The sequence below is a fragment of the Geotrypetes seraphini genome, chromosome 1 (assembly GCF_902459505.1).
Source record: "Geotrypetes seraphini chromosome 1, aGeoSer1.1, whole genome shotgun sequence".
Classification (NCBI taxonomy): Eukaryota; Metazoa; Chordata; class Amphibia; order Gymnophiona; family Dermophiidae; genus Geotrypetes; species Geotrypetes seraphini.
This window is the reverse complement of record NC_047084.1, coordinates 384,889,284-384,916,355: the sequence shown is the minus strand read 5'-3', so window position 1 is coordinate 384,916,355 and position 27,072 is coordinate 384,889,284. Positions and strand designations below refer to the sequence as shown.

General features: G+C 41.1%; 1 protein-coding gene across 3 annotated transcripts in view; it reads right to left on the bottom strand.

Annotated features, from left to right (window-relative positions):
• Positions 1-261: 261 nt before the first annotated feature.
• The window catches only part of LOC117346641 (purpurin-like), a 58,009-nt gene continuing 31,198 nt past the window's right edge, over positions 262-27,072 (bottom strand). For all 3 annotated transcript variants that reach the window (XM_033916570.1, XM_033916561.1, XM_033916551.1), the window contains 5 exons: positions 16,961-17,075; positions 8,984-9,120; positions 8,229-8,341; positions 4,983-5,195; positions 262-377 (listed from right to left, as the gene is read on the bottom strand). In XM_033916570.1, coding sequence (XP_033772461.1) covers positions 367-377; positions 4,983-5,195; positions 8,229-8,341; positions 8,984-9,120; positions 16,961-17,074 — 588 coding nt within the window. In that variant the 5' untranslated portion in view covers position 17,075 and the 3' untranslated portion in view covers positions 262-366. The remainder of the gene's footprint in view (positions 378-4,982; positions 5,196-8,228; positions 8,342-8,983; positions 9,121-16,960; positions 17,076-27,072) is intronic.

Here is a 27,072-nt window from a genome sequence, read left to right as displayed (position 1 = left end):
GTACCTGGGTCACAAGGAGCAGCATGGGTTTGAACCCGCAACCCCAGGGTGCTGAGGCTGTAGCTTTAACCACTGCGCCACACACTCTCCAAATATGGAATTGTTTAATTCATATTCTTATTGCAGAAAGATGGTTTCAGTTAAACAGAGGTTTCATTGTAAGAAATTGTTATTCTCACAATTTTTCTCAGCAGATCATTTATAGTATACTAGATGATATTACTGTAGCACAGATGCTCATAGAGTATGCCATAATTTTTCACACGCTACAAAAAAATATTAAATATTTTAGGATGCAACAGCCACTGGTCCAGTTCTACAACGATCAAGGAGATTTAGGTACCACGATGTGAAGCTGGAACATTTTTAACAGGCTCCTGCAAAAGAATGAAAATGTTTAGTTTATAATTTCCATTTCTTGAAGAAGAATGTTTGAAATGTTATGAACAAATTTATATTATCTAATTCAAAATTTATATTATCTAATTCAATATTATCTAATTCATGATGCATATCATGAAAAGTTTATGATTACATAATCCACAGTTCTTCAACCGCCGGTCCGCGGACCGGTGTCAGTCCGCAGAAAATTCCTGCCGGTCCGTGCAGGACCAGCGAGATGGACGCCGTTAAATTTCTTGCCCCGGTGGTGTTCACGGAAATCTTCTGTTCCTCCCAGCCTCGGGCGATCAAGACAGGCTGCCGACGTCGGCCATTCCCTCTGTGAGTCTCGCCTATGCGGAAACAGGAAGTTGAAACAAAATAGGCGGGACTCAGAGAGGGAAGATCCCGACATTGGCAGCCTGTCTTGATCGCTGCCCCTGTAGAGTCGCCGAAGAGGGCCGCGGGGAAAGTGCAGACAGAGAGGAGATGGTCAGCGTGCGCGGGTAGTTCAGCATGTCGATTGGGGCCATCAGCAGCGTTTGTGCTGAGAGTCTGCCCACGTGCAGGATGCGGCGGGTAGGGGCCTCCGGCTCGTCTTGGGTGGCAGGGCCTGCGGTGCAAAGCTGTTTTTGCCGGCTTGGGGGGGGGTCACGAATGTGCAGGGTACAGCAGGAATAAGATCATGGGGAGCCTTCAACAGTGGCTGTCTCCTCTCCTAGCAGCTCTGTACTTACCAGGGCAGTGATTCACTTTGGCAACTTCCCCTTTGCTCAGAGGTGGCAACGGACCCAAGGCTGCCTAAGGAAATCACTGCTGCAGGCAAGTACTGAGAGCTGCTGGAAGGAGAGGAAGCCACTGTTGGAGGCTGGGAAGCTGCTGGATAAAGGGAGAGCTGCTACTGCACCTGGAGGGAGGTAGAAAGAGAGATGATGCTGCTGGGAGGGGAAGAGGGAAAGGGATGGGAAGAGAGCTACTGTTGGATAGGGGGGAGGAGGGAAGGGAGAAGGAAAAAAGGAAGGAAACAGCTGGCAGGGAGATTAGAGGAGGGAAAGGGGAGAGACAGGAATGATAAAGTAGAGAGAGTTTGATGCTGGAAAGGGGGTCAGCAGAGAAATGAGAGAGGGATAAAGATGCTAGATCTGGTGTAGGAGAGATAAAAATGAAGAAAACAGTGAAGCTGGAATGAATGATGTAAAAAGGAGAGAGGAGGCACAGGCTAGATGGAAAGGGGAGAGGGGCATAGAAAGAAGTCAGATACATATGGAAAGGGGAGAGGCCAGACAGTGGATGGAACGGGCAGACGCTGGAAGGAAGAGTGGAAAGAAGATGAAAGCAGAGACCACAAAAGGTAGAAAAAAATCATTTTATTTCTATTTTGTCATTACAATATATCAGATTTGAAATATATATCCTGCTAGAGACATAACTGGGGACTGCAAAGCCTAACACTATTCCTATCATGTGTGACTGCAGTATTCTGTTAGCATGATATTTCTGTGTAGCATTCTGTAATAATTTGGCTTGTTCGGTTTTCTTGATAGTAGTGGGGATATATGTGAAGGGGAGGGGAGACAGGGGTTTTGTTGGTCCTTGCTCTGAATATTTATATTTATAAAATGACAATTGTACAGAATATTTTTTCTTTTTATACTTTAATAAAATACGTTCAATATAAAATCATAACTGAGGCTTGTGCAGATGGGATCAGATGGTTTGTGGGGACCGAGCTTGCGGAGATGGAGGCGAAAATGTGTTTTTTTATTTCGGTCTTAATAGTTTGCCGGTCCACAAAATAATTCTTTTATTTCTGCCGGTCCACGGGTGTAAAAAGGTTGAAGAACACTGACATAATCCATCTGCTATCTGGACAGCATGTTGCATGGGCAGTGGAGTTCCATAATTTAGAGCTACACTTACCACAATGCACAGTATCTGGATTATATCTGAGAAATGTGAAAAATACTGAGGCTTAAGCCAAGGCCTGCTATTGAAGTCTGTGTAATCAGCTATCCTCACTAAGAGTGCTGGAGTACTGTGTGCAATTCTGGAGGCCACATTACCGTAAAGATGTACTTCGAGCTGAGTTAGTCCAGCAAATGGCCACAAGGATGGTCTCCGGACTAAAGGGTCTCTCATACGAGGAAAGACTGGGCAAATTGCAGCTCTACTCTCTAGAGGAGCGCAGGGAGAGGGGTGACATGATTGAGACATTTAAGTACGTCACAGGTCGTGTCGAGGTGGAAAACGACATATTCTTTCCTAAGGGACCTTCAGTCACAAGGGGGCACCCGCTCAAACTCAGAGGAGGGAGATTTGGTGGTGACACCAGGATGTATTTCTTTACAGAAAGGGTGGTGGATCACTGGAACAAACTACCGGTGCAGGTGATCGAGGCCACTAGCGTGCTCGACTTTAAGAATAAATGGGACATCCACTTGGGATCTCTACGTGGGTCGAGCAGCACTCTGACTTAATGGGGTGGGACAGTAGAGTGGGCAGACTTGGTGGGCTGTAGCCCTTTTCTGCCGTCATCTTTCTATGTTTCTATGTTTCTAATATCTGGTGGAATTGCAGTGCAGTTAGGGAAAAAGACTCAAAGTCCAAAAGCTGTTTTCAAAATACTTCCGTTTATTTATAAAACACAATGGAGGACAGAGGGTCCATTTGTTTAATCAAAACTTAGAAATGGAAAAGCCAAACTTAACATGGCAATGTTCCAGCATCACTGCCCGCATCAGGCTAAACCTTCCAGCAGAACTAACAGATTAGAAAAGATCACCACCATATCTTTTATCAGCATGGAAAAGTACTTGCTGGAAGTTTCAGCCTAACAAGCAAAGTTTTGATTCAGCACTCACCTCTCTTGCAGGATGTTGCTTGACATCAGTTAGCAACAGGAAGGAGGGAGCTACTCTAACAATGGACATTGAAACATGGCTGTGTCGAGTCTGAATTCTCCAGTTGTGAGTTTTGATTAAATAGATTTTATAAAAAAACAGAAATTTTGAGTAGAGAATGACACGGTAACAAAATTCATCACCGTTCCCGTCCCCGCGGGAAATAATCTCATGTCATTTTCTAGTGTCTATTTCAAACTCGGTCCTTCTACACCATCATTCTTCAAAGCAAAGCTTGCGGGTCAGTGGTTGTGGCTATTCATACTCTGATTCTTCCCTCTCTCCTTAAAGAATGACATGAAGATGGTTTCCCGCGGTTATCCGCGGGGACGGGAACGGTGATGAATTTTGTCACCGTGTCATTCTCTAATTTTGAGCTCTGGTTCTCCTTCCCTGATCTCACTGCATTGCTACTACCGTAGTTACTATGTGTAAGGATCCTGTTCTTCTTTGTATCGTCATGATTTTAATATCTCCTAAAATATACTTTTGGAAATCTTTTTTTTAAATTGACTTTTAGAAATTTATATTTCCCATAACATAAGAAATGAACAAGAAGCTTTCAAGAGCAAAGATACATAGATATCACAAAAAGTGAAAGATAAATATTTCAAATACTAGTCCACATATAAACACAGCAACATGATGGCAGATAAAGGCCAAATAACACATCCAATCTGCCCTTCTACAGCATTCACTATCTTCTCTTCCTAAGAGATCCCACATGACTGTCTCACACGTTCTTGAATTCAGACCCAGTCCTTATCTCCACCACCTCCACTGGGAGACTATTCCATGCATCTACCACTCTTTCTGTAAAAAAGTATTTCTTCAAATTACTCTTGAGCCTATCACTTCTTAACCTCTTCTATGTCCTCTCACTCTGGAGTTTCCTTTCAATTTATGCCACATAGGTATTTAAACGCCTCTATCATATCTCCCTTCTTCTGCCTTTCCTCCAAACTATACATATTGAGATCTTTAAGTCTTATGATGTAGACCAATGATTCCCAAACCTGTCCTGGAGGACCCCCAGCCAGTCAGGTTTTCAAGATATCCCTAATGAATATGCATGAGAGAGATTTGCATATAATGGAAGTGACAGGTATGCAAATCTCTCTCATGCATATTCATTAGGGATATCTTGAAAACCTGACTGGCTGGGGGTCCCCCAGCACAGGTTTGGAAACCACTAATGTAGACCAATGATTCCCAACCCTGTCCTGGAGGACCACCAGGCCAGTCGGGTTTTCAGGCTAGCCCTAATGAATATGCATGAGAGAGATCAGCATATAATGGAAGTGCCAGGCATGCAAATCTGCTCCATGCATATTCATTAGGGCTATTCTGAAAACCCGACTGGCCTGGTGGTCCTCCAGGATGGGGTTGGGAACCACTGGTCTAGAATCGGAGTTGTAAGCAGGAAGGGATTACCGCCTTGAGAAAGCCTCATTAGGTGAAACATGTTGGCTTGATATCCCTGCATTGTGACCACTAAGCTAAGTACTTATTAACTATTATTGAACTAAAGTATTGAATAAATAACTGTAAATATAGATACTATAGAAAGGAGTCTGATGAGGAGAGGACACTTAAAGCCACGAACTATGAAAGTTACTGAGTCCCTGGTGGTGTCGCTGAGGACTGTTAGTGAATGGGTTTGAGAGTATGAACAGTTGATATATATTTTATTTAGCATACCTGACTGCAGTACAGGCTGGAATTGCTCTGACAGGCAAATAGATTCCTGTTTGCGATAGACAATATCCTGAATAGCAGATGGGAATCCAAGAGGTTTGCGGGAAAAGATAATAGAGTATCCATCATCGCAAGTACCATCTTCTTTAACACTCCGGCAAGCGTATGTGATAGAATAGTTGTCATAATCTGTGTCAATTATCCAATAGTTATCCCCTGGAAAGAAAACAATAGAACATACTGTATATATTGGAAATTGACTTACTTTCTGCATATATCTAAATTCATGGCGGGAATTTCATTATGCATAGGCCTAATATTCAAAGTATTTATGCTCCTAACGTTAGAATAGAGAATGACACGGGGACAAATTTTTCCCCATCCCCACGGGAACTCATTTTCCAGTCCTGTCCCCACGAGTTCTTTTCCAATCCCTGCCCCATTCCTGCAAACTCCAACCTCATCTGCACAAGCCTCAAACACTCTAAAATCATAAGTGTTCGAGGTTTGTGCAGTTAAGGTTACAGGAATGGGGTGGAAATTGGGACAGTGACAAAACTCACGGGGACGGGACAGGGAAATTGAGTTCCTGTGGAGACGGGGACAAATTTGTCCCCGTGTCATTCTCTACATTAGAACTCTTTTACTAAGCCACATTAGAATATGGGCTCAGAGCCATATTCTATGCATGACTCCTAACAAATCAGCACCGAAAAAGATGGTGCATGGTGTGATTCTATAAAATGCCTCCGAAGTTATGTGCAATTTATAGAATCATGTGTAGCGCCTGTATGCATGACTAACATTTAGGCACATCCATTTAGGCTAATGAATACCAGGCCTAAATACCTGTGCTTAAGTGGTTGGGCATATTCTATAACAATGCCCACATCCTGCCCACACTCCTCCCCTGGTCATGTCCTATTTTGAGATTCACGCACTCTAATTTGTGTGCACCAATTTATAGAATGCACTTATAAAGTTATGTGCATAATTTCTAATTAGTGCTAATTATTACTTTTTAATTGACAATGATCAGCACTATTTAACTTAAGCAATTAAGCTGCATGTGCAAATCGACAATATGCACCAATTTGCAGGTGCATTTTTGGTTGCACTATACAGAATCAGACCCTTAGTGCACTGACTTTCCCACATAACACTGGATGCCAAAATGGTCTTGCGCTCAGCTTAAAAGAGGGTTTGGCCAGGGGAAGGGAATGGGTGGGTCAGGGGCATTCCCATTATTTAAGTACAGTGCTATAGAATAGGATCATTATTATTCTGGAATTAAATATTGTTTCTACATCCCAGAACAACTGTCTTTTTCTTGATTTAAAGAAAGTGTCCACTTCGCCAACTAATCCTGTACCTGCCACTGAGACCAAAAGATAGAAGAGAAGAATGTTACATTCAGATTTTTTTGAATTAATATTTTTCCTTATTTATACTCTACCATTTCATATCTCCACCTTCCTAATGTGGAATGTTGATTCTTTTCTTTATTTAATTATGGTTTTCTCTTTTATCAACATTTCCTGTAACAAGTGGATACTTGTAAAGATTTCACAATTGAATAAAATATAGACTAAATAATAGGGTCATTTATGCCCCCAATTGCCATTGGTTGCAAGCCAGCATTTACACCAGATTTCAGCAGGTATAAGTTCTGATTGTTAGCACCTAATTGACTAATCAGTTTATGTGCATATCTGGGATCTATGCCCAAATTTGGATGATCTTTACATAATCTTAAGAGATAACGTATCTACGTTCAAAAGTATCCATCGGACACCTAGGAACACTGGCGTAATAAGGGAGGGTGAACCACCCGGGTTCCATCTTGGTGGTTGCGTTGACACCTCTCTACCCTCCCATGCCCACACTCATGCCCTCCATTCCGTACCCCCTCGTATCTCTTTAAAATCTACTCCAGCCTGCTGCTCATGCCGGCCTGGCTCCCTCTGAAATCACTTGCGGGTCGCAAGGCCAGGAAGTGACATCAGAGGGAAAGCTAATGCCAGTGTGAGGTACGAGGTAATGCCAGAGGTACGAGGGGGTGGGGAAAGGAGGGTGCAAGTGTGGCATGGAGTCATGGAAGGAGTGCCTCCTACCTTCACTATGGCACTGCCAAGGAATTATTTTTCAGTTGGGGCTGTTCCATTTAGTCAGGGCCCCCATCCCTTTGTTTGGGATTGTAACTACTGCTCTGTGCAGTTTATCCTCTCAATCCCCATGCCTTATTCAAAAGTATAAAAGTCATTTCACTATTATTTTGAGCTGAAGTGCGCAGTGCTTGGTTTCCATCCTTTTGTCTTTTAGTGGTCCTCCAGCTAATATCTTACTCGTTTAGAAAGTCTCAAAGTTGGGGCATTGGATCATCTATTGTACTATTGTCCCTTGATAATTAAATTTTGGAGATCTATCTGGGAACAAGTGAACAAAATATTGGAAAATCCAGTGGCATTGACGTACGATACCATCCTATTTGGTACATTATTGAGGGCTAAAAGCCAAATATCTGCTCGGAATAACAAACTTCTCTTTATAATGACAGGGGTTGCCATACAACTTATTTTGAGGAACTGGAAAAACTGGGATCAGTTATATTACAACAGGGACATTATAAGAAGTTTATGGATATTTGGAAGCCATTGACAAAATTCTGTAAGGAGTGATTGTTGATTTCCCCTTTTGATAATACACATTCAGGGTGAGTGGGAAGATTTTTTTAAATTTAGAGTGCAATTTTTGGATATGTAGACGGGGGGGTGATATATGTATTTGTCATAGAATATAATTTTGACTGATTGTAAGTGCTGTTAAAAGTGTAAAATGTTTGTAAAATATGTTGCACTTATTTTTGGCTTTAAAATGAATAAAGATTTTTTTTTTTTTTTTTAAAGAAAGTCCATTACCATTTATTTTCTACTCCCTTCTCCAAGAGGGCATTCCTTTCCATTATGTTTTCTGATGCTGTTCCTGAGTCTATCTGCAGCTTTCTAGATCTATAGTTTCCACGTCTCTTTCAATGTTTGATTAAAGTGCTAATTTAGCATGACCACACTAAATTCATGAGCGAGCACCTTAACCTGTACCTTAAGGTCTTGTTACACAGCACACTATTTCTAGCACGCACAAACATCTCTTTACATACACTTTAAATAAACTTTATTGAATAGGTCCCTTAGTCAACCAGGAAAAATGATTAGCAGCTATTCAGTAGTATACAGTGTACAAATTACCCACCTCCGCCGGAGAAGTAACTAGCCAGACCTTGGTAGGTCATATACATTTTAGCTGGAGTTGAAGGGTCAGGTACTGAATATTGGGCTACCATATCCACGCAAATCACCCAGAATCTGGGGGGAGGGGGAAAAAGGAAAGTTTAAATTCTACATGTGTTTTCCTTTGTTCTTGTATATATCTGGATAGCGTGCTGAATAGAAGGAATATACGAGTCAATATTCAGAAGACACTGGTTTTTAAACCCAAGCTGCAGCATTTAAATTTCATGCATTCAGCAGGCTATCTGCATAGTGTGATGAACTGAATGCACATGATAATGATGCTTATATTCTGCCAACTCCCTGATACCAGGATAACATAATCTAAATGTGTGTAAAAAAAATTCAATAGGAGGAGCACTATTGAGCACTACAGAATATGATGCTGGGGTGCCTCCAGGACCAAGATTGACGCATCCATGCCCATTCTCCACCAGGCCCCCTTCCCAAAAACATTGTTGAAAATTCATTAATGTGCAGTTTATCATATGGAAACAGTATAAAAATCGTAAAACACTTTAATATGTTTATGCAGTAGTCTGCGCTCTCATGCTCTAACTACATGTTAAGGGCCCCTGACTTCAGCATTTGCCTTCCTTTTTTGAAGCAGGCTTTCAATATGTGTTCATAAGCGCATGACAAAATCCAAAAGGCATAAAACCTCATCATGCTGTTTAATGTGGTCAATGTATGCATCTTTTATCTCTGAGGCCTTACCCAAAGAGTTTAACTCTGCCTTTGGAGGTTGCTGTCATTGTGCCATCCTCACCAACTGTATACTCAGCAAAGATATTATCCTGAAGAAAAAGGCCTTCTGGATTTTTCATTGCTATGGCATACCATTTTCCTCCATACTAAAAAAAGAAAATCAAGTCAATTTTAAACAATTACGTTCATTTATAGATCAAGTCAATTTTAGCAAACATCCTGCTGAAAAACAATCTACATATATACCAAAGGGACTCTTTTACTAAACCATGTTAAACACTTAAGACACCATTTACCATGCAGGAACTGCTGGGCCACAACCATGTTAAAAGGCTTTGCGGTAATTTAGCAGTTCCGGCTTGATAAATGGTGTCTTAAGTGCTTCTTGTGTGAGGAGGTATATGAGGATCGACTTAAAACACTGGGATTGTTCTCCCTTGAGAAAAGGAGACTGCGTGGGGATATGATCGAGACCTGAAAGGAATCGACAAAATAGAGCAGAGAAGATTATTTACATTGTCCAATTTGACACGGACAAGAGGACATGAAATGAAAATAAGGGGGGACAAGTTCAGGACTAATGTCAGAAAGTTCTGCTTCACACAGAGAGTGGTTGACATCTGGAATACTCTCCCAGGGGAGATTATTGCGGAATCGACAGTCCTAGGCTTCAAAAGCAAACTAGATGCATATCTCCTTGAGAGAGGCATATAAAGATATGGTTGGCTATAAAATAAGCCAGGTGTATACCTAGCAGGGCCTCTGCGTGTGCGGATCGCCGGACTTGATGGACCGAAGGTCTGATCCGGAGATGGCGCTTCTTATGTTCTTAGGTGTGGCATGGGCAGACAGTGGATGTAGAAGGTGTTTGATATCACTGCACAACAATTTTTTGGTTAAGTCTTGATTCCTGAAAAGTTTTTGGTGATTATGACAGGTACCAACTTGGTATGCTCAAATATGGTTTTGGTTTTACTGCATCACGTAAGAACTATGAGAAATAGACATTTTTATGTTTACTGACAATAAAATATATAGTCAAGTTTACGTTTCGCACAAGCAACTAAATGAAACAGAATTAAAAGTGTTTTGCTCCCGAGTTTCTTTTATATTCAGTGTCTGGTGCATCACGTTGTAGCATCCAACAATAGTCGGCAAGCATTGACGGATTCCAATTGCCCTGGTATCGTTTCTCCATCGTAGCTATGTCTTGATGAAACCTTTCACCGTGCTCGTCACTCACAGCACCGAGATTTGCGGGGAAGAAGTCCAAGTGTGAATGGAGGAAATGAATCTTGAGTGACATATTGCACTTCATTCTCTTGTATGCTTTGAGAAGTTTGTCTACCAGCTGAATGTAGTTTGGGGCTCTGTAATTGCCCAGAAAATTGTCAACAACGTCTTTCAAGGCTTTCCAGCCAATTTTTTCCGGCCCAACTAACAGATCTTCAAATCGCTTGTCACTCATAACATGTCTGATCTGGGGGCCAACAAAAATACCCTCTTTGATCTTGGCATCAGTTATTCTTGGGAACATCTGTCTTAAATAACGAAAACCTTCCCCTTCCTTGTTCATTGCTTTCACAAAATTCTTCATGAGTCCCAGCTTAATGTGAAGAGGAGGCAAAAATATCTTTGTCGGGTCAACAAGCGATTCATGTGCTACATTTTTCTGTCCTGGAACTAACTTTTTACGGAGTGGCCAGTTCTTTCTAGAATAGTGCGACTCTCTGTCTCGGCTGTCCCATTCGCAGATGAAACAGCAGTACTTTGTATAGCCAAGCTGCAGTCCTAGTAACAGAGCAACGACTTTGAGGTCTCCACAGATATTCCAGTTATACCTGGTATACTGGACATACTTTAGTAACATTTCCATATTCTCATATGTTTCTTTCATATGTGCTGCATAGCCAACAGGTACTGAAGGATAAACGTTGCCATTGTGCAACAGAACAGCTTTCAGGCTTAACATTGACGAATCAATGAAAAGACGCCACTCTTCCGGGTTGTGATCACAACCAAAGACCGAGAACAATCCTTCAATGTCACAACAGAAACAGAGACTGTCGACTTGTGCAAAAAATTTGGTTATATCATGATGCCGGTCTCGAAACACAGAAATTTTCGTACCTGGTGATAGCAAACACCATTCCTGCAGTCTCGAACCTAGCAGCTCAGCTTTTGCTTTTGACAGACCCAAATCTCTGACCAAATCGTTCAATTCGGACTGTGTTATCAGATGTGGATCGCCTGATGAGGATGGTTCAAAATCCGGGTCAATGTCACTGTTAGAACCCTGCACTGCAGTTTCTTCATCTGGTTCGTCTAAGGTCCAATCCTCTGGTGGTTTCGGAACTGGAAGACTGTCATCATGTGGCATGGGTCTCATTGCTGAAGGCAGATTAGGATATTCAATTGACTTCTTGTTTTTGGCAGAGAAACCAGACACATTAGTCAAACAGAAATAACAGTCCGTCACATGGTCTTTCTGTTCTCGCCATATCATCGGAACAGCAAATGGCATCGTCTTTCGAGTACCTCTGAGCCAGGCTCTCAGACTAACAGCACATGTCGCACAGCAAATGTGAGGCGCCCATTGCTTGTCTTGATCACCTATTTTGCAGCCAAAATACAGATGATAGGCTTTCTTTACAAGGGCAGTCATCGAACGTCTCTGAGGCGTAAGTGTATATTCCCCACAGATATAGCAGAATGTGCCGCGGCTGTTACGACACCGACGAGACATATTGCCCGACACCAAAACGTCTATAGCATCAAGCTTACTTACTGTTATATTGCTACAGCTACTATACTACTATACTTTACTATACTGATACTATATACACACACGGACTATCTATATTAACCAAATGAGCAGGATCGGTGTATGGAAGCCACCATTATAGCATGGTGAGACAGCGCAAGCTCGTTCAGACCTGCCCAGACATGCCCAGGATGTCATCTTCCATAAAACAGCTTCCAACCTGGCTAGATTTTATGCATGGACATACCCAGGCGGCACAAACCGTTGTTGATAAGACACTTATGGGAGAAAAAATTGTTTGCATCCAAATATAAGAAAAAATCACGACAAAATTGAAGATTTCTCTGAAATGGTACGTGATGGGTAATTTTTGATGTAATATTCATGATCAGCACCCAAAATTCTATAAGAAACACCCAGCAGTGTTCAGGAAGCAAAAACTTTGTTGTGCAGTGTATTTAGTGCACTGCATTTGCTGTGCACTTAAGGGCAAATTCTATAAGAAGCGCCCAAACGTTAGGTGCTGATATAGGCACTGTTCAGCGTGATTCAAGTAAAATTGGGTGCTGTTTAATGAACCACGCTGAGCGGCACCTAGTTTGGAGGCGCCCAATAAATAGGCCAGCTCTAGGCACAACTAAAAATTAGACGCCTTGTTGTAGAATCGCTGGTCTTAAGCGTGTGTAAGCACTCATATAGGCACCTAACACGTAGCCACGCCCACACCTAATGTGCATAGTGCCTATTTTTTTGAAGGCCGCCTACGTTTTTAGAAGCGCCTTGTTACAGAATCACTCTTTCTTGCTAGGCGCCCAAGTTTCAATTATTGCTGATTAAAAAGCTTAATTGAGCTTGTTAATCAATTTAGATAGGAGAGCTTGAGATTCCACAGTCGTCATATTAATACACAATTTTTGCTTTTGATGAGTGGATTCGATCATGGTCAAATCTTTCAAGACCAAATCCTGAAATGTTGCTATATGAGGATCCATGGGACCTGGGGGAGTCAGAAGTAATCTGAGAAAAATATAATTTTACTTGTAAATTATGTATAATACGTGCAAGATCACATCTGATCTTAAAAGGGTCATGCTTTACAGTTGGCACAAAGGATAGACCCTTGTTGAGGACACAGGTTTGTGGAATCTCAAGCTCTCTAGTCTTTACAACAAGATCAGCATCTCATTATTAAACCGGTGGACAAAGGAGGTTTGATAGTGATTCAGAATAGACAACAGTATGAATCGGAGTTCCTTCATCAATTGGATGATCTCCAGAATTATGTCCTCTTAACTAATGACTCCACTAAGTCCCTTCAACTGGAGATTAGCAAATTGGTCCAGGAAGCTTTAGAAGTTGACATGATCACCATGGCTGAAAGTCGCTTCCTTCAAATTTCCCATCCTAGAATTCCTGTCTTTTACACAGTGCCTAAAATTCACAAATCCTTCAGAAGTCCTCTAGGCAGACCTATTGTTTCCCTAAAAAATACAGTTTTGGAGCCATTGTCCCAATTTTTGGATCATTTTCTCCAACCCTTTATGGGTAAAGCTAGATCCTTTATTAAGGATACCACAGACTTTCTGTGTAAACTGCAAACTCTGGATCTTCCGAGTACTTAGTTACTCTGGACGTGGTAGCTTTATACACTAGTATTCCTCAGGAGCAAACCTTAGACATTGTAGAAAAAACTCTTGCCCAACGAGACTTTCCTTGTAGAATTTCCACTTCTTTTTTGATGAGTTTGGCTCACCTAGTCCTAACTAGGAATTATTTCAGATATACAAGGCGTTGCAATGGGCACTACAGCGGCACCTAGCATTGTCAACCTATTTATGTCTCAATTTGAAGAAGATTTTGTATACACCAACATTCAATTTCAACATGTTTTGGGATGGATACGTTTTACTGACGACATCTTCTTCATTTGGACCAGTTCTGAAGAACATCTTCATACCTTTGTAGATTGGTTAAATTCTCTTACGAGCTACTTACGTTTCACAGTGACCAGTCACAAATATTCTATTACATTCTTGGATACCAGTGTTATTTTACAAAATGGGAAGTTATACACCAAGGTACATCATAAAACCACCGAGAGAAACAATCTTCTGTCCTTTTCCAGCTGCCATCCTAGACAATTGAAGGCAGCCATCCCTATTGGACAATTTCTACGTGCCAGATGTATATACACTTCAGATGAAGATTTGCAGAACAGATTTTTAGCTAGTGGCTACCCCAGAAGTGTTATCCATAAGGCCTACTTAAGAGCATGGCATGCCAACCGGGACTTGATGCTGGTGGGTAGTAATAGGGAAGTTTGAAAGCATCAGCACAATGTGCGACAGCCTCAAAGAAAGTGAACAGAATGTTGGGTATCATTAAAAAGGGTATCACAACCAGGGCGAAGGAAGTCATCATGCCGTATATCGTGCAATGGTGCGCCCACATCTGGAATACTATGTCCAGTACTGGTCGCCGTACCTCAAGAAGGACATGGCAGTACTTGAGGGGGTCCAGAGGAGAGCAACTAAACTGGTAAATTGTGTGGAAAACTTTTCATACGCTGACAGGTTGAAAATGCTGGGGCTGTTCTCCCTGGAAAAGCGAAGACTTAGAGGAGACATGATAGAAACCTTCAAAATCCTGAGGGGCATAGAGAAGGTGGACAGGGACAGATTCTTCAGACTGTGGGGAACCACAAGTACAAGGGGTCACTCGGAGAAATTGAGAGGGAACAGGTTTAGAACAAATGCAAGGAAGTTCCTTTTTACCCAGAGGGTGGTGGACACATGGAACGCGCTTCCGGAGGTTGTGATAGGCCAGAGCACACTACAGGGTTTCAAGGAAGGTTTAGATAGGTTCCTAAAGGATGAGGGGATTGAGGGTTACAGATAGATGTAGAGGTAGGTTACAGAAATGGTCAAGAACCACTTCACAGGTCACAGACCTGATGGGCCGCCGCGGGAGTGGACCGCTGGGTGCGATGGACCTCTGGTCTGACCCAGTGATGGCAACTTCTTATGTTCTTATGTACTAATCAAATCTGTGTGTTATCTCATTCTACCCAGTCTTCTGAGGTAGTGGCCAGCATCAGATCCCATTGGCATCTATTACAGCTTCATCAACCATTTCATGAAAATCCATGTATTGCCTTTACTCGGGGGAAAAACCTTTCGGAATGTTTAGTTTCTTCAGATTTCCAACTCAAATCCTAGTTCCAACAAAGTGAAGGACACCATTCCCCCTGTGGCAAATGTTCTGTATGCAAATGTCTTTTTCAGACAGCAAATGGGTCCATCCTACTACTAAAAAAGAATATCATCTTAGATCCAATACTACCTGTGAGTCGAAGTTCGTGGTTTATGTGATCTCATGTCCCTGTGGACTAACTTATGTGGGATGCACCACTCGCAGTGTTAGGACTAGATTAATTGAACACCGTAGTTGTTTGAAAACCAGAAAATTAACTGCCCCGATGGTGTCCCACAATGATACTTACCAACATGATTTTTCCCAATTACAATGGTGCATTTTGGAACAAGTCCACACAAGTTTCAATGGTGACAGAAATACCCACTTACTCAAGAGAGAACTTTTGGATTTTTCAATTGAAATCATTTCCTCCTATGGGACTCAATGAAAACGTACACAGATGTTTTACTAGTTAATTTTCTATCTTTTATTTTCATTTTGCAGCTTGCTTTCGCTTTTCACGCAAGCCTATAATAGCATTGCATCTGATTATGGCATTTTCTTTTTCTTCCAATATTTCTTTTTCTTTTTTCACTACTTTTGACGTCATTACGTCAGTACGTGGGCATTGTCTACGCTGGATTCTCTGGATTTAAAAACTTCCGATATGCCATTATGCTTTTTGCTTCCCCCGATGCAAAGGTTTGATTTTCACACGCCTTGGTGGATGGTGCCAACGGCTTTAATAATAGTCTGTCGCCCTTACAAGTATGATTTTCCAGTAATCTCCTCTCCTGAAGAAGGCAGCGAAATGGAGCTCTGTCGAGTGGTGATATTGATTTCTATAGGCAACACATACTTCTGACAAAGATTGAGCTAAGTATTTGTGTGCAAGCAGTTTTGGATGAAATTCTACATACAACATTATGAATTGCTATAAAGAATATGAACTTTTATTTTTGACTCTTGTGAACTTTATGAACTATATTTATGAACTATATTTGTTTATTGATCTACTGAGTCTAGAATTTTCTACTTCATTATTCATCAATTTTGATTTGAACTGTTTTTTTATTTTTATGAAATACATGGAAGTAGGGTATAGTTTATGGTACTGTTTCAGTATGAAATTTTTTCCAGTGTTTGCATTTGCACTTTAAGATGCATTTTCAGCATTTTAAGGACTTCTAGCATTTTCACTTTATGACGTTTTGGGAGACAATTCATTCCTTTTGTCTTAGTATTTTTTCTAGTATTTTTCCAGTTTTATTCATTTTTCTCCTGGAGTGAATGTTTGTAAGTGATTCAAAGTACACATTCTTTTTTGATTATACATAAAATAGGACAATGTGATGTATGAGGCAGTTCTTATTTAGACTTAGGTCCGGTGCTGGTCACCAATGAGTTACTGCCTGAGCCAATAATCCCTTGTGTGCAATCTGAAGGGCTCATACTGATGTCCTTTATTTAAAGCTTTTTTATTTCAAACATTTCCCCCAGGAGAATTAGAGTGTTAGCCAATTCTTATTTGGATCATAGCTTGGACACTATTGGCAACAGGGTTCAAAGGGTTCTATTATTTGACCTTTATAAAATAGCCATACAATAGGCTCCATTTTGAAATTTAACAATTAGCACATGGCCATCATAAATATTACCATGTGAGTTCTTACTGCTACCCATTTTGTAGGTGATTAGGGCTCATGAGCTAATTCCCTGCTAGTCAGTTAGCACGCAGCAATGCCCTACACACTAACTGATTTGCGCTGTCATGCCTACTCTCCATCCCCAAATATGCCCCCTTCTGAGAAAATAAACATTATTTTTTTAGTGCATGGTGTGCATGCGTAAATTACCAAATGTACCATGGGACACATCAGCTCGTCCCACAGTATCTCTTTTTAAGCTGCAGTAGGCATATAATAATTCTTACCACGGCTTAGTAAAAGAACCCAATGGTAAAGTGGGAGACAAGCGTTAGTACCTGTGGCCCACTGTTATCATTATCAAAAAGTTTTCTAGTTTACCTTTTTTATGTCGAAATTATCTTTAACAGAAAAGGAGTCTACCACACAGTCATGACTCATGCTGCTCTTAAAATGTAAAAGGATAACCAGGATAACATATTCCATATACTTCATTCTGCAAGAGAGTAGAAAAGGAAACCTTTAGTGCCATAATCTAATAATTAACTAATATTTAACATTTAGGGGGGGAGGAGCATGGGCTTCTGTTAAGATGGGTTAGTTTACTATATCGTGCTATTGTAGCACAGAGACCCATTTTATGCGGTGAGATCCTATAATAAATTACAAGTGCATGACTTGGGGTAAATAACCCATATTAATGGTAGCCCATTTGATAACTTCCCTTCTTAGTCTCTCCCGAAGGAATAAAGAATGATGGAGTCTCTGTGCATGTTTAGAAAGTCATTAAATATATATTTGCTTTTACATAGGGTTACCATATTTGTGAAGACAAAACAGAGGACACGTGGCCATGCCCCTGCCCATTCCCCCAGTTCTACCCCAGTCCACCCCTAGCTTCACCCTTCCCCTAGGTGGGTGCCTTCTGTATGCAGTCAGGACCGTAGCAAGCTATAATTATACCCCATCCTTTCTTGCACTTTCCCCACCCTCTTCCGTATGATATATCAGACTTTCAGTTGTGAGTTTTGTACTTTATTCAAAATTAAAAATACAATCTTTTTTCAAGTTTCAAGTTTATTAAAAAGTTTGTTATATTGCCAAATCAGGCTTTTTTCTACTTTTCTAATCATGTTGGTCTCAGTCTCTGCTTTCTGCTTTCCTCTGTCTTCTCTTAACTCTTGTACAAGGGTTTTGTGTTCATTTGTCATTTCTCTCTCTCCTCCTGTCTTCTTCATCTCCTCTACTATATCCATCTCTAACATTGGGTTTTCCTCTCAGTGCTCCTTTATTTTTCTTCCTCTCTTCATTCATTCTTCCTCTATAGTCTTCAATTTCCCCTTTTTTACTGTCTACCTACAGCTTTCTATCTTATGTCTCTCACACCACACTTCTCATTTCCCTTCCTCTTATTCCCCAGTCTTTTACTAACTCTACCCTCTATCCCCTTCCATCCAGCATGTCCTTCTTTTACTCCCCCATGCCCTAGTCACCTCGCGCTTAGATTACTACAACTTGCTACGCTCAGATCTTCTGCTCTGCCATCTTTCTCCCCTTCAAACTGTCCAGAATTCAGCCGTACAGTTCATATTCCATGAGAGCCACTATACTCATGTTATCCCTCTCCTAAAGTCACTTCATTGGTTTCCCATCCATTTCTGAATATAATTCAAACTCCTCTTACTGATTTACAAATGTATTCACTCAGCTGCCCCTCACTATAAGTCTTTACTTATCTCCCCCTATGTTCCCCCACTGTGAGCTCCACTCAGCTGATAAGTCCCTCCTATCTATGCCCTTCTCCTCCTCTGCCAACTCCAGACTCTGTCCCTTCTATCTTGCTGTGCTGTATGCCTGGAACAAACTGCCCAAATCCCTATGGCATGCTCCGTCATTGGCAGTGTTCAAGTCCAAGTTAAAAGCCCACCTCTTCAAGAGTGCTTTCAACTCCTTCTCACCTTGGGTTCTGCATCCACAACCCTCCCCCCCCCCACCCCCGTCCCTCCCTCCAGCCCCCAAAGCAGCAAGGGCAGCGGTCCTGACCAGACAACCCCACTCATCCCTCCATATAGCCCCCGAGGCAGCAGCGACAACAGTCCTGACCAGACAATCCCCCTGAAGCAATAACTAGGCAGCCCCTGAAGCAGCAGCCAGGCAGCAGAGGCAATGCTGTAAACAGGCTGCTCATGGCCAGCCCCGGCAGGGCCTTTCCTCTGTTGCATCACTTTCGACACGTCAGAGGAAATGTGACTGGGGATGTGATGGGGGGTGGGACTGGGCATGCCAACTGTTATGGAATGTCTTGGGGTGGTGGAGGCAGGAGGAATTGGGCACTCCTCCTGCCACAGACATTGGGGAGGGGGGGGCAGCTTCAGGGGAGATTCCCATGCTGTGATCAGCTCAGTGGCAACCCGATTCTCTAACCGGGCATCCTATACAGAATCCGGCTCTAATGCCAGCTTTTACAAAGCTGCGGTAGAGGTTTTTACCACAGGTCAGTGAGATAAATGCTCCAACACCCATAGAATTTCTATGAGCATTGGAACATTTACCTTGCCAGCCTACACTAGAAACCTTTACTATAGCTTTCTAAAAGGAGCCCTAAATTTGTAACTGGTAATAGAAGCCCTGTTTGTAAAATACATAAGTATATCACAACTCTGCCCCAAATGCACCCAAACTATGTCCCGGGAATGTCTAAGTAAGATCTTGTTGGCATGTGTACCCATATGGATAGATTCAGCTGCACAATTTATAAAAAAACATTTTCTGCATGCAAAATCTGCTTTGTAAATTGGACATTTTTATAACATTTACCTTGTATAATATGTTCCCTTTCTTCATAGCAAGTATAATTTATGTCACTAGGAGTCCCAACCTTATTTTATAAAAACGTATTGTATAAAAGTACATAGAAATATCTCAGATCCCTAAGCATCAATTTAGAAGAATCCTTAGCCTTTCCCAATTCTGTCCTACTGGTTGGCTGGAGCTCCACTCACCAAGGCTGTTCTTCTTTGTTCCTCCTCCCTCTTACCAACCAGGGATAAAACAGGGAATAAAACAGGGATTTTTCTGAAAATATTATAGGCACCTTCTTGTGGTGCTAACAATTAAATAGATTATTTTGAGCTGGACATCTGAGGCCGGATGTTAATCATTTAGGAATCCTATGGAAAAATTTGAAACCTTATTTTATATAGGTATCATATGTCTAGACTTAAGGAGCAAGTTATTAACATGGTCTACAATTAACACATCCTAACTGTAGTCCCTATTGATAACTTTCCCTCTTTACTGCTAGACTCATTGCCAGTATCCCTCAGTCTCAAACTTAAATTTAAAAATAGCTGAGAAAGTCTATAGCTGTAAAACTAAACCACATTTCTTTAAGATTAGTGAATGTTTAATGATGAGACTTTCCAAATAGAAAAGGATCTTTTCTCATATACTGTCACATACAAATATTCAATTGTCTTTTAAACACCTTCCAAAGGTGTGACCTCTTGCTACCCAACTGCTTTGTTCATTTTTTAATAAATACAAATGAAGAAAAATTAAGTTTTAGCGTTTACAAATAAGCAGTATTTTCTTGGAGACCTACCTCTTTTGCTTTGCAGGCAGTGAACTTAATCTGTCTTTAGACTGCCAGATTGAACAGTGCCAGATTGAACAGTGTTCCGTTATATAACGGACCTTCAGACACAATAATTGGTTATGGCCACTCTTGTGACTGAGTAAGCTGATTAGACTTGGTTAATCCATTATGTAAAATTAACAGAAATCCTTTGGTTGACATGTGAGCCATTATTACTGTATAATAAGACTATAACCGGGTGCAAAAATCTTGTAAAAATATACTGCAGAGTTATGGAAAGGTCCTCTATATTAACTCTCTGAATACAGTGTTGATTTGGAGGTAATACTATAACTGTTATCCACATTTATATTGGGATTATACATTGCAGTGAAGAGGAGTTCCTCCAGATAGCTATTTATTTATTTATTTATCAGAACCAAAATCTAGACATTTTAAGTGCTTTACAATAAGAATATTCACAATATAAATTTCAGTATATAAAACCAAACACTTTACTAATGACACATACTACAACTGTCAGGGTCCAACAAGCATCACTTGCTAAAAGAATATCTTTAAACTGTCTCATAACATTAGAGAAATAATATTGCCTTCAGTTCTTTTTCAAATAATTTAAACTTGTCAACCTGTGCAGCTCGGGTATTAGAGTATTATTTTATTACCATTATATTTACTTAATCATAAGAACATAAGAATTGCCATACTATGACAGACCAAAGGTCCATCAAGCCCAGTATCCTGTTTCCAACAGTAGCCAACCCAGGTCCCATGTACCTAGCTAGATCCCAAGTAGTAAAACAGGAATAAGCAGTAGATTTTTAAACCCTGCTAAGCTAACTGATTTCACCACATTCCCTGGCAATGAATTCCAGCGTTTAATTACACATTGTGTGAAGAAATATTTTCTCTAATTTTTTTTAAATCTATATGCTACTTAGTAGCTTCATCACATTTTTTTATTTACCCTAGTCTTAGTACAAGGGTAAATAAAAAAATAAAGGCAAAATAGATTTAATGGCCTTAACAGAAGTAACTGAGAGTAATTGAACATATCACTTTTCCACATAGCCCCCATGGAAGATGATGCGTTTGTTGTATCATTCAACTAGCTTCTGCATTCCTGCAGAGAAGTTTTTCGGCTGCTCTCCGGGTCGCAGTGAAGCAATTCTCGGATCTTCTTCATACTGTCTCAGGAACTGGGTTACAACCTCTATACTCTATTGGTTGTACAGATCAGTAAGCTGTTTGGGCATACATCGTGCACAGACTTTCCTGTATGCCAAGTTATTATGCATTATGGCAAATGCAGATCCATAGCTGAGATCCAAATTTGGAGCCAATTGAGACACTGTTATCCGTTGGTCTTCTCGAATCAAGTCATCTGCCCTGTCAATGTGCTCTTGTGTGCGTGATGCTGATGGGCGACCAGAATGACCTTCGTCGGTTACATTTGCTCTTCCCGCTTTAAAAGCATTTTATCCACTCATAAACCTTTCATTGAGTCATGATGCTATATCCATACTGAGTCAATATCCAATGGAAAATTTCCACAAGTTTCACTCCCTCTTCCCATAGAAAGCCCACTACTGCACACTGTTCTTCGATGGTGCAATCTTGCAATTTAGCATCCCATGTTTCTGACCTCGTGGCTGCCACACGACTAAAGATGAAGCACGGCAGTGTGCATGGATAAACTATCCAACAGGCAATGTACGAATACATATGTTGCATTTCACTAGCTCTGTTCCAGTTATCACATAATTTAACAATTGCCTTTAATTTTTGATTCGCCCTTATATTTCTGGAAAGAGCAAACAAGTGATTCACATTTACCCTTTACTTTATCTGTGTTTGAACTTCCCTCCATGCATGGAAGGTGAGTGCACAGTTTAAAATATTTTATTTACAATGCTTTAAAATCTAATTGCTTCTTCACAAACTTCTAGATTTAAGACATAGACACTTGTTTAAAATGCAAATGAATATTGGTCTGTTATACAACTAAAGCAGTTTATTGTACCTGCATTATATGCAGGTACTTTCTCTGTTCCTAGTGGGATCACAATCTAAGTTTATGTACCTGGGGCAACAGAGGGTTAAATGACTTGCCCAGGGCTACAAAGAGCTGCAGTAGGAATTGAACCCAGTTCCCCACGTTCTCAGCCCACTGCCCTTTTAGGCTACTCCTCTACTCCTAACATATATTGGACCCATTTTCCAGTCTGAATTGAAGGCTGGCTTTAACATACACCCATCTCAACGAGGGGCTCTCCTCAGCATGCTTCTACACCAGAAGATGACGGCTGCCTATTATGACAGATTTAAATCATCTTCAGTTTACAGTTTGTGTCCAATTCTGTGCCATACCTTGCCCAGTCATAAACCTCACACATTAAGCCTTTTCCCAGCCCTCTTAATCTACTTGTGAGACTGTCAGCTAATCCCCTCTAGTCAACTGTGCCCAGCCCCTCCAGCAATTCTCTGCACCAGGTCAATGTTTCTCACACTGCCCTCCATGGTAATACAGCAAACACCTGTCAACTTCTTAGTTCCTTAAATATTACAGAGATGCCAAGTTAGCTATTGTCATGCATCCTCTAGTATCAACATTCTTGAGGGGCCTCATGAACAAAGGGTTATGGATTTAATATACTGCCTTTCTCTTTACATCCATATTTGGAGCCATGACTTCAGTCAACACTCCATAAAACATCATTGTCCTGTGCCAATCGGGAGTCATACACTTTTTGCAGCCACACAAACTGGGGTTGCAATCATAGAATGATTGCTTGAAGATATAGTAACCGCAGAACCTGAAAACCATCACAATTCAAATTCAAAGCAGAGAACAGTCATAAGAACATAAGAACTGCCATCTCCGGATCAGACCTAAGGTCCATCGAGTCCGGTGATCTGCACTCACGGAGGCCCAGTCAGGTGTACACCTGATGAAATTTTAGTCACCCATATCCCTCTATGCCTCTCGTAAGGAAATGTGCATCTAATTTGCTTTTTAATCCTAGAACGGTGGATTCTGTAATAATCTCCTCCGGGAGAGCATTCCAGGTGTCCACCACTTGCTGCGTGAAGCAGAACCTCCTGACATTTGTCCTGGACTTGCCCCCCTTAGCTTCAGTCCATGTCCTCTTGTCCGTGTCACGTTGGACAATGTAAATAATTTTTTTTCCTGCTCTATTTTGTCGATTCCTTTCAGTATTTTTTTTTTTTAAAGTCTCAATCATATCCCCTCACAGTCTCCTCTTCTCAAGGGAGAACAGTCCCAGTTTCTTAAGTCGTTCCTCATATTCCAAGTTCTCCATACCATTTATTATCCACAAGATAGAACAAAAATCCAACACCACTTTAATGTCAAAACACATAATTCATCAATATATCACTAATTTCTCAATTAAAAAGAGTTCTGTAAAATGGCTTTCCCACATATGCATGGCCCCAGGGTCCATCCCCTCCCCAGAAAAGCAATGGGCAAAGCCAGTGACTCTAAGTGGGGCATCAGGACAAAAATAGAGGCCATTTTATTTAGCCATTGTCCTTACAAGTACATTTTCAAATTATTATTTGAAGAGAATTTCCAGGAATGGATGCAATGAGCAATCACAGGACTAGTTGCCTGTTAGGCAGTGATATTGCTTTGTATTATCAAATCACCAATGCTTTATCCTGAGCATTCGATGCCATGGTCTATTTAACATGTCCTGTCTCTTCTTTCTCCTCCTATCTTCTTGATTCCCTGCTCTGTATTTGTGTCAGACATTGGTCTTTTCCTTTCCTCTTTTCTTTCTTTCCCTCTCTGTCTGTCTGTCTGTCTCTTTCTCTCTCTCTCTTTCTGTCTCTCATAGTAAACTGTGGAGGAGAGTAGCCTAGTGGTTACTGTAGTGTTCAAGTTCAAGTTTCAAGTTTATTAGGATTTGATATACCGCTTATCAAGGTTATCTAAGCGGTTTTTACAATCAGGTACTCAAGCATTTTCCCTATCTGTCCCGGTGGGCTCACAATCTATCTAACATAGTGCTCTAAGAACCTGGGGAATTGGGTTTGAGTCCCACTGCAGTTCCTTGTGACTTTGGGCAAGTCACTTAGCTCTCCTTGCCCTGAAAATGAAATAAGTATCTGTATACAATTTGTAAACCGCTTTGACATAACCACAGGAAAGCAGTACATATATCAAGTCCTATCCCATCTCCTATTACCCTTCAGTTTTATATCCCTATCCATTACCTTCAGAAACAAAGAGAAGAGAAGGAACTAATAGCTGCTTCTGGTTGAGTGATCACATCTCAGCCCCGAAGTAAAATTCATCCAGAACTTCAAAATAATTAATCTGTACTGCCAAAGTCTCTCTCAGTTCATAGACACAATAGTCTTTAGTCTTTATTACATTTGATATACCATTCATGTGGTTTGGTGAGCTTCATGGTAGTTTATAATAAAAACAGAAGTCATAGCACAACAAAAACATCAATCTGAAGACAATTGATATACAAATTTGCTATAGTAAGGGGAAGACATGGGAATCACAAATAAAACAGAGAAAAATGAGTGCAGATAAAAACCCATATGGCCTATCTAGTCTGCCGGCAAAAAACAAAAGGAATTGACCCCAAAATATCCACAGAGAAGAAAATCCAGAGAAAACCAAAAAAACCCTGTGGAGTGACGATGTTCCTAAATGGACTTTATTTGAAAGTGTCAAAGTTCCAAAGGTATACTGAAGTCATCCACATAAAATAAATTCATCCACATAAAAATAGGTTATCCACATAAAAGCCTTAAAGGACCTAGTCCGCTAGGGATACAGGACCCAACACGGTCTGCGTTTCGACAAAAAGTCTTCAGGGGTCCCTGGGGGGGTCCTATAAAGGTGAATACGTGGGAAACAATTGTGTGGTGAACTGGAAGTGAGACACTGCTTGTGTGAGAGATTAAATGCTCCCTTGGCAGAACACTGCAGACAAATGCAGCATAAGTTTAATGATCTTAGGTGTTTTTGCTTTGACAAGGAAATACAGAACATCCGGGGTGGAGATAAGCAGAGAAGACTTCTCCAATGGGAGACACGTTGGATATTTAGACTGGGCACTGTAAAACCTAGAGGTTTGAATATGATCGTGGATTGGGGTTTATTTTTCTAAAAAAATGTTTTTAGATAAATTATTTTTCTAAATAAATCTTTTTGTTAACTATTTCTTGCATTTTAGAATTGAATGTTTGTGGATTACAATTTCTAGCATAGTATTAAGTAAAATCACGCAGGCGCTGAAATTTAATCCACAATAGTAATTAAAGTGAGTTCTTAAGCACATGCGTTGGCGTTTGCTAGTTGTCAGCGCCATTTTGCTTCTAAGATGAAGCGTAGCTGCACAGTGAGTAACTCTATTTAATAATTTTAGTATTATCTTCAAGGTTTATAGATATGTAATGTGTTATTTTATGAATTTGTTGTAGCTATAACTCAGACCCCTGATGAAGCCGTAACAGGTGAAATGGGTTCCCGTTGGGCAGTATGAACTTTATCTTGCTACAACAACGATATCAGTGTTAAAGTTACCTTGAGATAAGTGCCGAACATTGTTATTTATTTTGCAAGTGAGCACTGTGATATAATATTTTGCAATAAGAAGTAGCACATTTCTCAAATACATAGTGATACTGAGCTCGATGAAAGATACCCCTCTCCTGCATAAGCTGACAAGAAATCATTTATGATTCAACAGTGCAGGCATCTGAGAGCACAGTATCCAAGATTGTAGATAATCAAATATACAAGTCTTGTTGTTGTGTTAATCTAGTGATTAAGTGGACTTGTTTCCATTGTGTTAAAATTCAGTTTTTATTCAGTGCAATCATTGTGACGCTTTACTTCCAAGGCACACCATCTGGAGATTTAGGGGATGGGCTGGAAAGGGGCGGGCCCACCTTATTTCGATGAGGCGGGCTGAACGGCTGGACAGTAGCAAGACCCATCCAGCCGAACAACAATTAGAGGTTAGTGATGGGAGGAGGTTGGGAGGGGGGTGATAGCACGGAGGGGGTCCAGAGGGGGTTGTTCTCCAGCAGGAGGGTTTGGACACCCTCCTGTCAGCGATTGTGCGGGTGGGCGGCCTTCCGGCAGGAGGGGTTGAGCACCCTCCTGGCGGCAGTTGGGGATGTCAGAAGGCATCCTCCGGCAGGAGGGGTTGGGCACCCTCCTGCCAGCGATCGGGGGCATCGGATGGCATCCTATGGCAGGAGGGGTTGGGCACCCTCCTCCCAGCGATCATCGGGGGGGACAGGTGGCCACAGCTATTATACCTATCGTGGCAGGGAGATCTTTTGCCGCTATAAGTGATAATACAAGTAGAACAAATTGGAAACTAAAGCTAAAAAAATACAAAAAACTCATAACTACAAAATGCATGAATTTTTACGCGCACAAAATAGGCTTCTCCAACACCAACACCAAGATCCTATTCAAACTTGTTAACAATCTTTATGATATACAGGCTTTTTCCCGCCCCACTCCAGACTCCCCACCATCAGCCGATGCGCTAGCTGTATTTTTTAACCACAAAATCAACAACCTAAGATCCAACCTATCGATCTCCACATCCAACCATTTGAACTACCCAGCCGCCCAACACATTGACGAACCCAGAGTAGATATGTACTGGAACAATTTTTCCACCCCCACCTGGAATCAATTCTGCAAACTCTACTCGAAATACGCCGATTCGTTCTGCAGATTGGACAGTTGCCCACCAAATGTCCAATCTGCTCCAGTCACCTTCAAAGCCAAGCTACACGATTGGCTCTCCTCTCTACTATCGTCTCATACATTCCCTGAGGAGTTAGGTCAGATTCTAATCACACCGATTTTAAAAAAACCCCAAGG